This window comes from Salmo salar, chromosome 23, assembly GCF_965601325.2.
Source record: "Salmo salar chromosome 23, fSalSal1, whole genome shotgun sequence".
In the NCBI taxonomy this organism is placed as follows: domain Eukaryota; kingdom Metazoa; phylum Chordata; class Actinopteri; order Salmoniformes; family Salmonidae; genus Salmo; species Salmo salar.
In genome coordinates, this window is record NC_138313.1 from 47227985 (window position 1) to 47245000 (window position 17016).

Genomic DNA, 17016 nt, shown 5'->3' on the forward strand with positions numbered 1-17016 from the left:
ATGGTGGGTGTTAATAAAGGACTGTGTATTAAGGATGGTAGGTGTTAATAAAGGACTGTGTATTAAGGATGGTAGGTGTTAATAAAGGACTGTGTGTTAAGGATGGTGGGTGTTAATAAAGGACTGTGTGTTAAGGATGGTGGGTGTTAATAAAGGACTGTGTGTTAAGGATGGTGGGTGTTAATAAAGGACTGTGTGTTAAGGACGGTAGGTGTTAATAAAGGACTGTGTGTTAAGGACGGTAGGTGTTAATAAAGGACTGTGTGTTAAGGACGGTAGGTGTTAATAAAGGACTGTGTATTAAGGATGGTAGGTGTTAATAAAGGACTGTGTATTAAGGATGGTAGGTGTTAATAAAGGACTGTGTATTAAGGATGGTAGGTGTTAATAAAGGACTGTGTATTAAGGATGGTGGGTGTTAATAAAGGACTGTGTATTAAGGATGGTAGGTGTTAATAAAGGACTGTGTGTTAAGGATGGTGGGTGTTAATAAAGGACTGTGTGTTAAGGATGGTGGGTGTTAATAAAGGACTGTGTGTTAAGGATGGTAGGTGTTAATAAAGGACTGTGTGTTAAGGACGGTAGGTGTTAATAAAGGACTGTGTGTTAAGGACGGTAGGTGTTAATAAAGGACTGTGTATTAAGGATGGTAGGTGTTAATAAAGGACTGTGTATTAAGGATGGTAGGTGTTAATAAAGGACTGTGTATTAAGGATGGTAGGTGTTAATAAAGGACTGTATGTTAAGGATGGTAGGTGTTAATAAAGGACTGTGTATTAAGGACGGTAGGTGTTAATAAAGGACTGTGTATTAAGGATGGTAGGTGTTAATAAAGGACTGTGTATTAAGGATGGTAGGTGTTAATAAAGGACTGTGTGTTAAGGACGGTAGGTGTTAATAAAGGACTGTGTATTAAGGACGGTAGGTGTTAATAAAGGACTGTGTATTAAGGATGGTAGGTGTTAATAAAGGACTGTGTATTAAGGACGGTAGGTGTTAATAAAGGACTGTGTGTTAAGGATGGTAGGTGTTAATAAAGGACTGTGTATTAAGGACGGTAGGTTCGCCTCCTGAGAGACGAAGATCCACTCTTGGATTGAAACCTTGTACTAACCAGTCTGGCACAAAGAGCTCAGTAATGGAGAGATCTTGTGTGTGTGTGTCCTACCTCATCACCACACGTTTTCATCAGTCCAGCAGCCACGTTATAGAACACCCAGACTAAATAACAATTCATAGTTACCCTGCTTCTAGATCTCTCTCTTCAAATGTAGCCTACATAGACACTACATAAGTTCACATGTTTCTAGAGCTCTCTTCAAATGTAGCCTACATAGACACTACATAACAGTTCATATCATGTTTCTAGATCTCTCTCTTCAAATGTAGCCTACATAGACACTACATAAGTTCACATGTTTCTAGAGCTCTCTTCAAATGTAGCCTACATAGACACTACATAACAGTTCATATCATGTTTCTAGATCTCTCTCTTCAAATGTAGCCTACATAGACACTACATAACAGTTCCTACCTTGTTTCTTGATCTCTCCCTTCAGCAGTCTCTCCATAGCATCCTCAGTGGCAACATCCAGAGGAAGCTCTCCTTCACTGTTCACCGCTCCCACACGTGCACCGTGCTCTATCAGGTACCTGCAACATACACACATATTATAAAGGTTCCTACACACACAACGGTTCCCAAACCCAGGAAGGTTCCTACACACAGAACGGTTCCTACACCAAGCACAGAACAGTTCCTAGTCTACACAGAAAGGTTCCTAGGTATACTTGCACACAGAGAGAAGGAGCTCGGTATTAGAGTTCATCAGATAGGGTCATCAGCTGTGTAGATCTGTTAGTACTGACATGTTACCTCTCATGGTCATGCTATTTACTGCCAAATGGTGTGTCCATGACCACAGGAGTTGGCTATTCAGCACAAACAGATACCGATCAGCTATCAGGCTACAAGTACACACTCAAAGGGACACATTTTGGTGTACTATTGTATAGTAACATTACACAGCATCACATCTATACCAATGTATTGTATAGTTCAGTAGTGTTTCTTATCCTGTTGTTGAGGACACAAACGGGTGTGTTGTTGTTTTGCCCTAACACAAACACACCTGATTCCACTAATCAAAGGCTTGATGATGAGTTGATTAGTGGAATCATCTGTGTAGTGCTGGGGGGGGGGGGGGTCTATAATGTGCATCCATTTGGGTCCCCAGGACGAAGACACACATGTATGATGTAACATTAGAGAAGAGAGAGGACCCACTTGGTGATCTGTATGAACCCACAGGAGGCAGCAGCGTGGAGGGGAGTCCATCCCTCATTGTCCCCCCTGTTCACATCACTCCCACTCTCCACCAGGAACTGGACCATCTCTGCATTCTCATCTATACACGCCTGGAGAAGACAGGAGACACATGATCAAACGCTGAATCAGACAGGACAGGAGACACATGATCAAACGCTGAATCAGACAGGACAGGAGACACATGATCAAACGCTGAATCAGACAGGACAGGAGACACATGATCAAACGCTGAATCAGACAGGACAGGAGACACATGATCAAACGCTGAATCAGACAGGACAGGAGACACATGATCAAACGCTGAATCAGACAGGACAGGAGACACATGATCAAACGCTGAATCAGACAGGACAGGAGACACATGATCAAACGCTGAATCAGACAGGACAGGAGACACATGATCAAACGCTGAATCAGACAGGACAGGAGACACATGATCAAACGCTGAATCTTTACACATTGATTAAAACACTTTCTCATCCTAGAGATTGGCCATAGATATTTGAGGTAGATTGGCCATAGATATTTGAGGTAGATTGGCCATAGATATTTGAGGTAGATTGGCCATAGATATTTGAGGTAGATTGGCCATAGATATTTGAGGTTCCAATGTCTAAGTGGGTTGGAGCATGGTGCTAGAAACACCTGGGTTGTTGGTTCAACTCCAAGATGAATAAATACAGTCACTATCAATGTTTGCATTTGTGTCTCTTTGGATTAAAATAATCTGCCAAATTAGCATATTTCTTCTTCTGGACTAATGTGGACTATGTAGGGCAGAAGTCTGACTATGTAGGGCAGAAGTCTGCCTACAGAGGACTATGTAGGGCTGTAGTCTGCCTACCGTGGACTATGTAGGGCAGCAGTCTGACTATGTGGGCCAGCAGTCTGACTATGTGGGGCAGCAGTCTGACTATGTGGGGCAGCAGTCTGACTATGTGGGGCAGCAGTCTGACTATGTGGGGCAGCAGTCTGACTATGTGGGGCAGCAGTCTGACTATGTGGGGCAGCAGTCTGACTATGTGGGGCAGCAGTCTGACTATGTGGGGCAGCAGTCTGACTATGTGGGGCAGCAGTCTGACTATGTGGGGCAGCAGTCTGACTATGTGGGGCAGCAGTCTGACTATGTGGGGCAGCAGTCTGACTATGTAGGGCAGCAGTCTGACTATGTAGGGCAGCAGTCTGACTATGTAGGGCAGCAGTCTGACTATGTGGGGAAGCAGTCTGACTATGTGGGGCAGCAGTCTGACTATGTGGGGCAGCAGTCTGACTATGTGGGGCAGCAGTCTGACTATGTGGGGCAGCAGTCTGACTATGTGGGGAAGCAGTCTGACTATGTGGGGCAGCAGTCTGACTATGTGGGGCAGCAGTCTGACTATGTGGGGCAGCAGTCTGACTATGTAGGGAAGTAGTCTGACTACTTGGCAGACATGAGTAAGTGTTTCTGTTTTATTTCCAGCTATCCAGGAGAATGCCCACTTCATTAACGGCACCCCTGGATAGCTGACTTTGTGTAGGTAGCTCATAAAATAACAGAGACTTATAAAAACTGTGTTTGTCTGTGGGTAGAAGGTACTAGGTAGACAGAGATATTCTGTTTGTCTGTGGGTAGAAGGTACTAGGTAGACAGAGATATTCTGTTTGTCTGTGGGTAGAAGGTACTAGGTAGACAGAGATATTCTGTTTGTCTGTGGGTAGAAGGTACTAGGTAGACAGAGATATTCTGTTTGTCTGTGGGTAGAAGGTACTAGGTAGACAGAGATATTCTGTTTGTCTGTGGGTAGAAGGTACTAGGTAGACAGAGATATTCTGTTTGTCTGTGGGTAGAAGGTACTAGGTAGACAGAGATATTCTGTTTGTCTGTGGGTAGAAGGTACTAGGTAGACAGAGATATTCTGTTTGTCTGTGGGTAGAAGGTACTAGGTAGACAGAGATATTCTGTTTGTCTGTGGGTAGAAGGTACTAGGTAGACAGAGATATTCTGTTTGTCTGTGGGTAGAAGGTACTAGGTAGACAGAGATATTCTGTTTGTCTGTGGGTAGAAGGTACTAGGTAGACAGAGATATTCTGTTTGTCTGTGGGTAGAAGGTACAAGGTAGACAGAGATATTCTGTTTGTCTGTGGGTAGAAGGTACTAGGTAGACAGAGATATTCTGTTTGTCTGTGGGTAGAAGGTACTAGGTAGACAGAGATATTCTGTTTGTCTGTGGGTAGAAGGTACTAGGTAGACAGAGATATTCTGTTTGTCTGTGGGTAGAAGGTACTAGGTAGACAGAGATATTCTGTTTGTCTGTGGGTAGAAGGTACTAGGTAGACAGAGATATTCTGTTTGTCTGTGGGTAGAAGGTACTAGGTAGACAGAGATATTCTGTTTGTCTGTGGGTAGAAGGTACTAGGTAGACAGAGATATTCTGTTTGTCACACCTGGGAGAAAGACAGCTGTGACAAAGAGATTTTACATTTGATTCCAAAAGGTTCAGAACAGAGGAGAAGCATGTCTAATTGTTGCTTGGCCATTTTTTATCCATTGGTTTATTTGTCAGAGACCATGCCTAACAAATTTAGCTCCAGATGTAGCTCCATACAGTAGTTAATTTCCATCTGCAGGGGAAATTGCATGCAGGGTGTGATTTGGGACGCAACCCTAACAGTCCTATGTCCAAGTACTTATCTAAAAGCTAACTGGTGTTGTTGTTGTTGAGACCAGATCGCACTGCGCTATGGGTAATAACAACCCATGCCTTATCTGTCCTGTATAGATAGACTGGGGCCAGAAGAACTAGCATGAATTATGGCCTAGCTGCGACACATCCACAATCTCTCTTATCAATGATGTGATAGCAGTATAATGTAGAAACTCCCAACCTCACACTAAACACCTAAACCATTAACTCCTGACCTCACACTAAACACCTAAACCAGTAACTCCTGACCTCACACTAAACACCTAAACCATTAACTCCTGACCTCACACTAAACACCTAAACCATTAACTCCTGATCTCACACTAAACACCTAAACCATTAACTCCTCACACTAAACACCTAAACCATTAACTCCTGATCTCACACTAAACACCTAAACCATTAACTCCTGACCTCACACTAAACACCTAAACCATTAACTCCTGATCTCACACTAAACACCTAAACCATTAACTCCTGACCTCACACTAAACACCTAAACCATTAACTCCTCACACTAAACACCTAAACCATTAACTCCTCACACTAAACACCTAAACCATTAACTCCTGACCTCACACTAAACACCTAAACCATTAACTCCTGACCTCACACTAAACAACTAAACCATTAACTCCTGACCTCACACTAAACACCTAAACCATTAACTCCTCACACTAAACACCTAAACCATTAACTCCTGATCTCACACTAAACACCTAAACCATTAACTCCTCACACTAAACACCTAAACCATTAACTCCTGATCTCACACTAAACACCTAAACCATTAACTCCTGATCTCACACTAAACACCTAAACCATTAACTCCTCACACTAAACACCTAAACCATTAACTCCTGATCTCACACTAAACACCTAAACCATTAACTCCTCACACTAAACACCTAAACCATTAACTCATCTCACACTAAACACCTAAACCATTAACTCCTGACCTCACACTAAACACCTAAACCATTAACTCCTGACCTCACACTAAACACCTAAACCATTAACTCCTGATCTCACACTAAACACCTAAACCATTAACTCCTGACCTCACACTAAACACCTAAACCATTAACTCCTGACCTCACACTAAACACCTAAACCATTAACTCCTGATCTCACACTAAACACCTAAACCATTAACTCCTGACCTCACACTAAACACCTAAACGATTAACTCCTCACACTAAACACCTAAACCATTAACTCCTGATCTCACACTAAACACCTAAACCATTAACTCCTGATCTCACACTAAACACTTAAACCATTAACTCCTGATCTCACACTAAACACCTAAACCATTAACTCCTGACCTCACACTAAACACCTAAACCATTAACTCCTCACACTAAACACCTAAACCATTAACTCCTGATCTCACACTAAACACCTAAACCATTAACTCCTCACACTAAACACCTAAACCATTAACTCCTCACACTAAACACCTAAACCATTAACTCCTCACACTAAACACCTAAACCATTAACTCCTCACACTAAACACCTAAACCATTAACTCCTGATCTCACACTAAACACCTAAACCATTAACTCCTGACACTAAACACCTAAACCATTAACTCCTGATCTCACACTAAACACCTAAACCATTAACTCCTGACCTCACACTAAACACCTAAACCATTAACTCCTCACACTAAACACCTAAACCATTAACTCCTCACACTAAACACCTAAACCATTAACTCCTGACCTCACACTAAACACCTAAACCATTAACTCCTGATCTCACACTAAACACCTAAACCATTAACTCCTCACACTAAACACCTAAACCATTAACTCCTGACCTCACACTAAACACCTAAACCATTAACTCCTGACCTCACACTAAACACCTAAACCATTAACTCCTCACACTAAACACCTAAACCATTAACTCCTGATCTCACACTAAACACCTAAACCATTAACTCCTGACCTCACACTAAACACCTAAACCATTAACTCCTCACACTAAACACCTAAACCATTAACTCCTCACACTAAACACCTAAACCATTAACTCCTGACCTCACACTAAACACTTAAACCATTAACTCCTGACCTCACACTAAACACCTAAACCATTAACTCCTCACACTAAACACCTAAACCATTAACTCCTCACACTAAACACCTAAACCATTAACTCCTGACCTCACACTAAACACCTAAACCATTAACTCCTCACACTAAACACCTAAACCATTAACTCCTGACCTCACACTAAACACCTAAACCATTAACTCCTGATCTCACACTAAACACCTAAACCATTAACTCCTGACCTCACACTAAACACCTAAACCATTAACTCCTCACACTAAACACCTAAACCATTAACTCCTGATCTCACACTAAACACCTAAACCATTAACTCCTGACCTCACACTAAACACCTAAACCATTAACTCCTGACCTCACACTAAACACCTAAACCATTAACTCCTCACACTAAACACCTAAACCATTAACTCCTCACACTAAACACCTAAACCATTAACTCCTCACACTAAACACCTAAACCATTAACTCCTCACACTAAACACCTAAACCATTAACTCCTCACACTAAACACCTAAACCATTAACTCCTCACACTAAACACCTAAACCATTAACTCCTCACACTAAACACCTAAACCATTAACTCCTGACCTCACACTAAACAACTAAACCATTAACTCCTGATCTCACACTAAACACCTAAACCATTAACTCCTCACACTAAACACCTAAACCATTAACTCCTCACACTAAACACCTAAACCATTAACTCCTGACCTCACACTAAACACCTAAACCATTAACTCCTGATCTCACACTAAACACCTAAACCATTAACTCCTGATCTCACACTAAACACCTAAACCATTAACTCCTCACACTAAACACCTAAACCATTAACTCCTGACCTCACACTAAACACTTAAACCATTAACTCCTGATCACACACTAAACACCTAAACCATTAACTCCTCACACTAAACACCTAAACCATTAACTCCTGACCTCACACTAAACACCTAAACCATTAACTCCTCACACTAAACACCTAAACCATTAACTCCTCACACTAAACACCTAAACCATTAACTCCTCACACTAAACACCTAAACCATTAACTCCTCACACTAAACACCTAAACCATTAACTCCTCACACTAAACACCTAAACCATTAACTCCTCACACTAAACACCTAAACCATTAACTCCTCACACTAAACACCTAAACCATTAACTCCTGACCTCACACTAAACACCTAAACCATTAACTCCTGACCTCACACTAAACACCTAAACCATTAACTCCTGATCTCACACTAAACACCTAAACCATTAACTCCTCACACTAAACACCTAAACCATTAACTCCTCACACTAAACACCTAAACCATTAACTCCTGATCTCACACTAAACACCTAAACCATTAACTCCTGATCTCACACTAAACACCTAAACCATTAACTCCTCACACTAAACACCTAAACCATTAACTCCTGATCTCACACTAAACACCTAAACCATTAACTCCTGACCTCACACTAAACACCTAAACCATTAACTCCTGACCTCACACTAAACACCTAAACCATTAACTCCTGATCTCACACTAAACACCTAAACCATTAACTCCTGATCTCACACTAAACACCTAAACCATTAACTCCTCACACTAAACACCTAAACCATTAACTCCTGATCTCACACTAAACACCTAAACCATTAACTCCTGATCTCACACTAAACACCTAAACCATTAACTCCTGATCTCACACTAAACACCTAAACCATTAACTCCTCACACTAAACACCTAAACCATTAACTCCTGACCTCACACTAAACACCTAAACCATTAACTCCTCACAATAAACACCTAAACCATTAACTCCTGACCTCACACTAAACACCTAAACCATTAACTCCTGATCTCACACTAAACACCTAAACCATTACATCCTGACCTCACACTAAACACCTAAACCATTAACTCCTCACACTAAACACCTAAACCATTAACTCCTGATCTCACACTAAACACCTAAACCATTAACTCCTGATCTCACACTAAACACCTAAACCATTAACTCCTGATCTCACACTAAACACCTAAACCATTAACTCCTCACACTAAACACCTAAACCATTAACTCCTGATCTCACACTAAACACCTAAACCATTAACTCCTGATCTCACACTAAACACCTAAACCATTAACTCCTGACCTCACACTAAACACCTAAACCATTAACTCCTGATCTCACACTAAACACCTAAACCATTAACTCCTGATCTCACACTAAACACCTAAACCATTAACTCCTCACACTAAACACCTAAACCATTAACTCCTGACCTCACACTAAACACCTAAACCATTAACTCCTGATCTCACACTAAACACCTAAACCATTAACTCCTCACACTAAACACCTAAACCATTAACTCCTGATCTCACACTAAACACCTAAACCATTAACTCCTCACACTAAACACCTAAACCATTAACTCCTGATCTCACACTAAACACCTAAACCATTAACTCCTCACACTAAACACCTAAACCATTAACTCCTCACACTAAACACCTAAACCATTAACTCCTCACACTAAACACCTAAACCATTAACTCCTCACACTAAACACCTAAACCATTAACTCCTCACACTAAACACCTAAACCATTAACTCCTCACACTAAACACCTAAACCATTAACTCCTGACCTCACACTAAACACCTAAACCATTAACTCCTGATCTCACACCAAACACCTAAAGCATTAACTCCTGATCTCACACCAAACACCTAAACCATTAACTCCTGACCTCACACTAAACACCTAAACCATTAACTCCTGATCTCACACTAAACACCTAAACCATTAACTCCTGATCTCACACTAAACACCTAAACCATTAACTCCTGATCTCACACTAAACACTTAAACCATTAACTCCTCACACTAAACACCTAAACCATTAACTCCTGACCTCACACTAAACACCTAAACCATTAACTCCTGATCTCACACTAAACACCTAAACCATTAACTCCTCACACTAAACACCTAAACCATTAACTCCTGATCTCACACTAAACACCTAAACCATTAACTCCTGATCTCACACTAAACACCTAAACCATTAACTCCTCATCTCACACTAAACACCTAAACCATTAACTCCTCACACTAAACACCTAAACCATTAACTCCTCACACTAAACACCTAAACCATTAACTCCTCACACTAAACACCTAAACCATTAACTCCTCACACTAAACACCTAAACCATTAACTCCTCACACTAAACACCTAAACCATTAACTCCTGACCTCACACTAAACACCTAAACCATTAACTCCTGACCTCACACTAAACACCTAAAGCATTAACTCCTGATCTCACACCAAACACCTAAACCATTAACTCCTCACACTAAACACCTAAACCATTAACTCCTCACACTAAACACCTAAACCATTAACTCCTGACCTCACACTAAACACCTAAACCATTAACTCCTGACCTCACACTAAACACCTAAACCATTAACTCCTCACACTAAACACCTAAACCATTAACTCCTGACCTCACACTAAACACCTAAACCATTAACTCCTGACCTCACACTAAACACCTAAACCATTAACTCCTGACCTCACACTAAACACCTAAACCATTAACTCCTCACACTAAACACCTAAACCATTAACTCCTCACACTAAACACCTAAACCATTAACTCCTGACCTCACAATAAACACCTAAACCATTAACTCCTGATCTCACACTAAACACTTAAACCATTAACTCCTCACACTAAACACCTAAACCATTAACTCCTCACACTCAACACCTAAACCATTAACTCCTGACCTCACACTAAACACCTAAACCATTAACTCCTGACCTCACACTAAACACCTAAACCATTAACTCCTGATCTCACACTAAACACCTAAACCATTAACTCCTGATCTCACACTAAACACCTAAACCATTAACTCCTCACACTAAACACCTAAACCATTAACTCCTGATCTCACACTAAACACCTAAACCATTAACTCCTGATCTCACACTAAACACCTAAACCATTAACTCCTGATCTCACACTAAACACCTAAACCATTAACTCCTCACACTAAACACCTAAACCATTAACTCCTGACCTCACACTAAACACCTAAACCATTAACTCCTCACACTAAACACCTAAACCATTAACTCCTGACCTCACACTAAACACCTAAACCATTAACTCCTGATCTCACACTAAACACGTAAACCATTACATCCTGACCTCACACTAAACACCTAAACCATTAACTCCTCACACTAAACACCTAAACCATTAACTCCTGATCTCACACTAAACACCTAAACCATTAACTCCTGATCTCACACTAAACACCTAAACCATTAACTCCTGATCTCACACTAAACACCTAAACCATTAACTCCTCACACTAAACACCTAAACCATTAACTCCTGATCTCACACTAAACACCTAAACCATTAACTCCTGATCTCACACTAAACACCTAAACCATTAACTCCTGACCTCACACTAAACACCTAAACCATTAACTCCTGATCTCACACTAAACACCTAAACCATTAACTCCTGATCTCACACTAAACACCTAAACCATTAACTCCTCACACTAAACACCTAAACCATTAACTCCTGACCTCACACTAAACACCTAAACCATTAACTCCTGATCTCACACTAAACACCTAAACCATTAACTCCTCACACTAAACACCTAAACCATTAACTCCTGATCTCACACTAAACACCTAAACCATTAACTCCTCACACTAAACACCTAAACCATTAACTCCTGATCTCACACTAAACACCTAAACCATTAACTCCTCACACTAAACACCTAAACCATTAACTCCTGATCTCACACTAAACACCTAAACCATTAACTCCTCACACTAAACACCTAAACCATTAACTCCTCACACTAAACACCTAAACCATTAACTCCTCACACTAAACACCTAAACCATTAACTCCTCACACTAAACACCTAAACCATTAACTCCTCACACTAAACACCTAAACCATTAACTCCTCACACTAAACACCTAAACCATTAACTCCTCACACTAAACACCTAAACCATTAACTCCTGACCTCACACTAAACACCTAAACCATTAACTCCTGATCTCACACCAAACACCTAAAGCATTAACTCCTGATCTCACACCAAACACCTAAACCATTAACTCCTGACCTCACACTAAACACCTAAACCATTAACTCCTGATCTCACACTAAACACCTAAACCATTAACTCCTGATCTCACACTAAACACCTAAACCATTAACTCCTGATCTCACACTAAACACTTAAACCATTAACTCCTCACACTAAACACCTAAACCATTAACTCCTGACCTCACACTAAACACCTAAACCATTAACTCCTGATCTCACACTAAACACCTAAACCATTAACTCCTCACACTAAACACCTAAACCATTAACTCCTGATCTCACACTAAACACCTAAACCATTAACTCCTGATCTCACACTAAACACCTAAACCATTAACTCCTCATCTCACACTAAACACCTAAACCATTAACTCCTCACACTAAACACCTAAACCATTAACTCCTCACACTAAACACCTAAACCATTAACTCCTCACACTAAACACCTAAACCATTAACTCCTCACACTAAACACCTAAACCATTAACTCCTCACACTAAACACCTAAACCATTAACTCCTCACACTAAACACCTAAACCATTAACTCCTGACCTCACACTAAACACCTAAACCATTAACTCCTGATCTCACACCAAACACCTAAAGCATTAACTCCTGATCTCACACCAAACACCTAAACCATTAACTCCTCACACTAAACACCTAAACCATTAACTCCTCACACTAAACACCTAAACCATTAACTCCTGACCTCACACTAAACACCTAAACCATTAACTCCTGACCTCACACTAAACACCTAAACCATTAACTCCTCACACTAAACACCTAAACCATTAACTCCTGACCTCACACTAAACACCTAAACCATTAACTCCTGACCTCACACTAAACACCTAAACCATTAACTCCTCACACTAAACACCTAAACCATTAACTCCTGACCTCACAATAAACACCTAAACCATTAACTCCTGATCTCACACTAAACACCTAAACCATTAACTCCTCACACTAAACACCTAAACCATTAACTCCTCACACTCAACACCTAAACCATTAACTCCTGACCTCACACTAAACACCTAAACCATTAACTCCTGATCTCACACTAAACACCTAAACCATTAACTCCTCACACTAAACACCTAAACCATTAACTCCTGATCTCACACTAAACACCTAAACCATTAACTCCTCACACTAAACACCTAAACCATTAACTCCTGATCTCACACTAAACACCTAAACCATTAACTCCTCACACTATACACCTAAACCATTAACTCCTGACCTCACACTAAACACCTAAACCATTAACTCCTGATCTCACACTAAACACCTAAACCATTAACTCCTCACACTAAACACCTAAACCATTAACTCCTGATCTCACACTAAACACCTAAACCATTAACTCCTCACACTAAACACCTAAACCATTAACTCCTCACACTAAACACCTAAACCATTAACTCCTCACACTAAACACCTAAACCATTAACTCCTGACCTCACACTAAACACCTAAACCATTAACTCCTGACCTCACACCAAACACCTAAACCATTAACTCCTGATCTCACACCAAACACCTAAAGCATTAACTCCTGATCTCACACCAAACACCTAAACCATTAACTCCTCACACTAAACACCTAAACCATTAACTCCTCACACTAAACACCTAAACCATTAACTCCTGACCTCACACTAAACACCTAAACCATTAACTCCTGACCTCACACTAAACACCTAAACCATTAACTCCTCACACTAAACACCTAAACCATTAACTCCTGACCTCACACTAAACACCTAAACCATTAACTCCTGACCTCACACTAAACACCTAAACCATTAACTCCTCACACTAAACACCTAAACCATTAACTCCTCACACTAAACACCTAAACCATTAACTCCTGACCTCACACTAAACACCTAAACCATTAACTCCTGATCTCACACTAAACACCTAAACCATTAACTCCTGATCTCACACTAAACACCTAAACCATTAACTCTTCACACTAAACACCTAAACCATTAACTCCTCACACTAAACACCTAAACCATTAACTCCTGATCTCACACTAAACACCTAAACCATTAACTCCTGACCTCACACTAAACACCTAAACCATTAACTCTTCACACTAAACACCTAAACCATTAACTCCTCACACTAAACACCTAAACCATTAACTCCTGATCTCACACTAAACACCTAAACCATTAACTCCTGACCTCACACTAAACACCTAAACCATTAACTCCTCACACTAAACACCTAAACCATTAACTCCTGACCTCACACTAAACACCTAAACCATTAACTCCTGATCTCACACTAAACACCTAAACCATTAACTCCTCACACTAAACACCTAAACCATTAACTCCTGACCTCACACTAAACACCTAAACCATTAACTCCTCACACTAAACACCTAAACCATTAACTCCTGACCTCACACTAAACACCTAAACCATTAACTCCTGACCTCACACTAAACACCTAAACCATTAACTCCTCACACTAAACACCTAAACCATTAACTCCTGATCTCACACTAAACACCTAAACCATTAACTCCTGACCTCACACTAAACACCTAAACCATTAACTCCTCACACTAAACACCTAAACCATTAACTCCTGATCTCACAATAAACACCTAAACCATTAACTCCTGACCTCACACTAAACACCTAAACCATTAACTCCTGACCTCACACTAAACACCTAAACCATTAACTCCTCACACTAAACACCTAAACCATTAACTCCTCACACTAAACACCTAAACCATTAACTCCTCACACTAAACACCTAAACCATTAACTCCTGACCTCACACTAAACACCTAAACCATTAACTCCTGACCTCACACTAAACACCTAAACCATTAACTCCTGATCTCACACCAAACACCTAAAGCATTAACTCCTGATCTCACACCAAACACCTAAACCATTAACTCCTCACACTAAACACCTAAACCATTAACTCCTCACACTAAACACCTAAACCATTAACTCCTGACCTCACACTAAACACCTAAACCATTAACTCCTGACCTCACACTAAACACCTAAACCATTAACTCCTCACACTAAACACCTAAACCATTAACTCCTGACCTCACACTAAACACCTAAACCATTAACTCCTGACCTCACACTAAACACCTAAACCATTAACTCCTCACACTAAACACCTAAACCATTAACTCCTCACACTAAACACCTAAACCATTAACTCCTGACCTCACAATAAACACCTAAACCATTAACTCCTGATCTCACACTAAACACTTAAACCATTAACTCTTCACACTAAACACCTAAACCATTAACTCCTCACACTAAACACCTAAACCATTAACTCCTGACCTCACACTAAACACCTAAACCATTAACTCCTCACACTAAACACCTAAACCATTAACTCCTCACACTAAACATCTAAACCATTAACTCCTCACACTAAACACCTAAACCATTAACTCCTGACCTCACACTAAACACCTAAACCATTAACTCCTGACCTCACACTAAACACCTAAACCATTAACTCCTGATCTCACACTAAACACCTAAACCATTAACTCATGACCTCACACTAAACACCTAAACCATTAACTCCTGACCTCACACTAAACACCTAAACCATTAACTCCTGACCTCACACTAAACACCTAAACCATTAACTCCTCACACTAAACACCTAAACCATTAACTCCTGATCTCACACTAAACACCTAAACCATTAACTCCTGATCTCACACTAAACACCTATACCATTAACTCCTCACACTAAACACCTAAACCATTAACTCCTCACACTAAACACCTAAACCATTAACTCCTCACACTAAACACCTAAACCATTAACTCCTGACCTCACACTAAACAACTAAACCATTAACTCCTCACACTAAACACCTAAACCATTAACTCCTGACCTCACACTAAACACCTAAACCATTAACTCCTGATCTCACACTAAACACCTAAACCATTAACTCCTGACCTCACACTAAACACCTAAACCATTAACTCCTCACACTAAACACCTAAACCATTAACTCCTCACACTAAACACCTAAACCATTAACTCCTGACCTCACACTAAACACCTAAACCAGTAACTCCTCACACTAAACACCTAAACCATTAACTCCTCACACTAAACACCTAAACCATTAACTCCTGACCTCACACTAAACACTTAAACCATTAACTCCTCACACTAAACACCTAAACCATTAACTCCTGACCTCACACTAAACACCTAAACCAGTAACTCCTGACCTCACACTAAACACCTAAACCATTAACTCCTCACACTAAACACCTAAACCATTAACTCTTCACACTAAACACCTAAACCATTAACTCCTCACACTAAACACCTAAACCATTAACTCCTCACACTAAACACCTAAACCATTAACTCCTCACACTAAACACCTAAACCATTAACTCCTGACCTCACACTAAACACCTAAACCAGTAACTCCTCACACTAAACACCTAAACCATTAACTCTTCACACTAAACACCTAAACCATTAACTCCTCACACTAAACACCTAAACCATTAACTCCTGATCTCACACTAAACACCTAAACCATTAACTCCTGACCTCACACTAAACACCTAAACCATTAACTCCTGATCTCACACTAAACACCTAAACCATTAACTCCTGATCTCACACTAAACACCTAAACCATTAACTCCTACACACTAAACACCTAAACCATT

The 17016-nt window shown here is 40.3% G+C and overlaps 1 protein-coding gene and 1 long non-coding RNA gene across 2 annotated transcripts in view; both read right to left on the reverse strand.

Annotated features, from left to right (window-relative positions):
- The window catches only part of LOC106584787 (protein phosphatase 1 regulatory subunit 12C), a 50639-nt gene extending 47884 nt beyond the window's left edge, over positions 1 to 2755 (reverse strand). Inside the window, exons 1-2 of the mRNA XM_082968263.1 lie at positions 2288 to 2755; positions 1535 to 1653 (exon numbers count right to left, since the gene is read on the reverse strand). Of these exons, the coding sequence (XP_082824389.1) occupies positions 1535 to 1653; positions 2288 to 2394 (226 nt within the window). The 5' untranslated portion in view covers positions 2395 to 2755. The remainder of the gene's footprint in view (positions 1 to 1534; positions 1654 to 2287) is intronic.
- Positions 2756 to 11292: 8537 nt separating this feature from the next.
- LOC145863033 (uncharacterized) overlaps positions 11293 to 17016 on the reverse strand; it is an 8529-nt gene continuing 2805 nt past the window's right edge. The window contains exons 3-4 of the long non-coding RNA XR_014382368.1: positions 14922 to 16976; positions 11293 to 14824 (exon numbers count right to left, since the gene is read on the reverse strand). This is a non-coding gene — a long non-coding RNA (uncharacterized LOC145863033). The remainder of the gene's footprint in view (positions 14825 to 14921; positions 16977 to 17016) is intronic.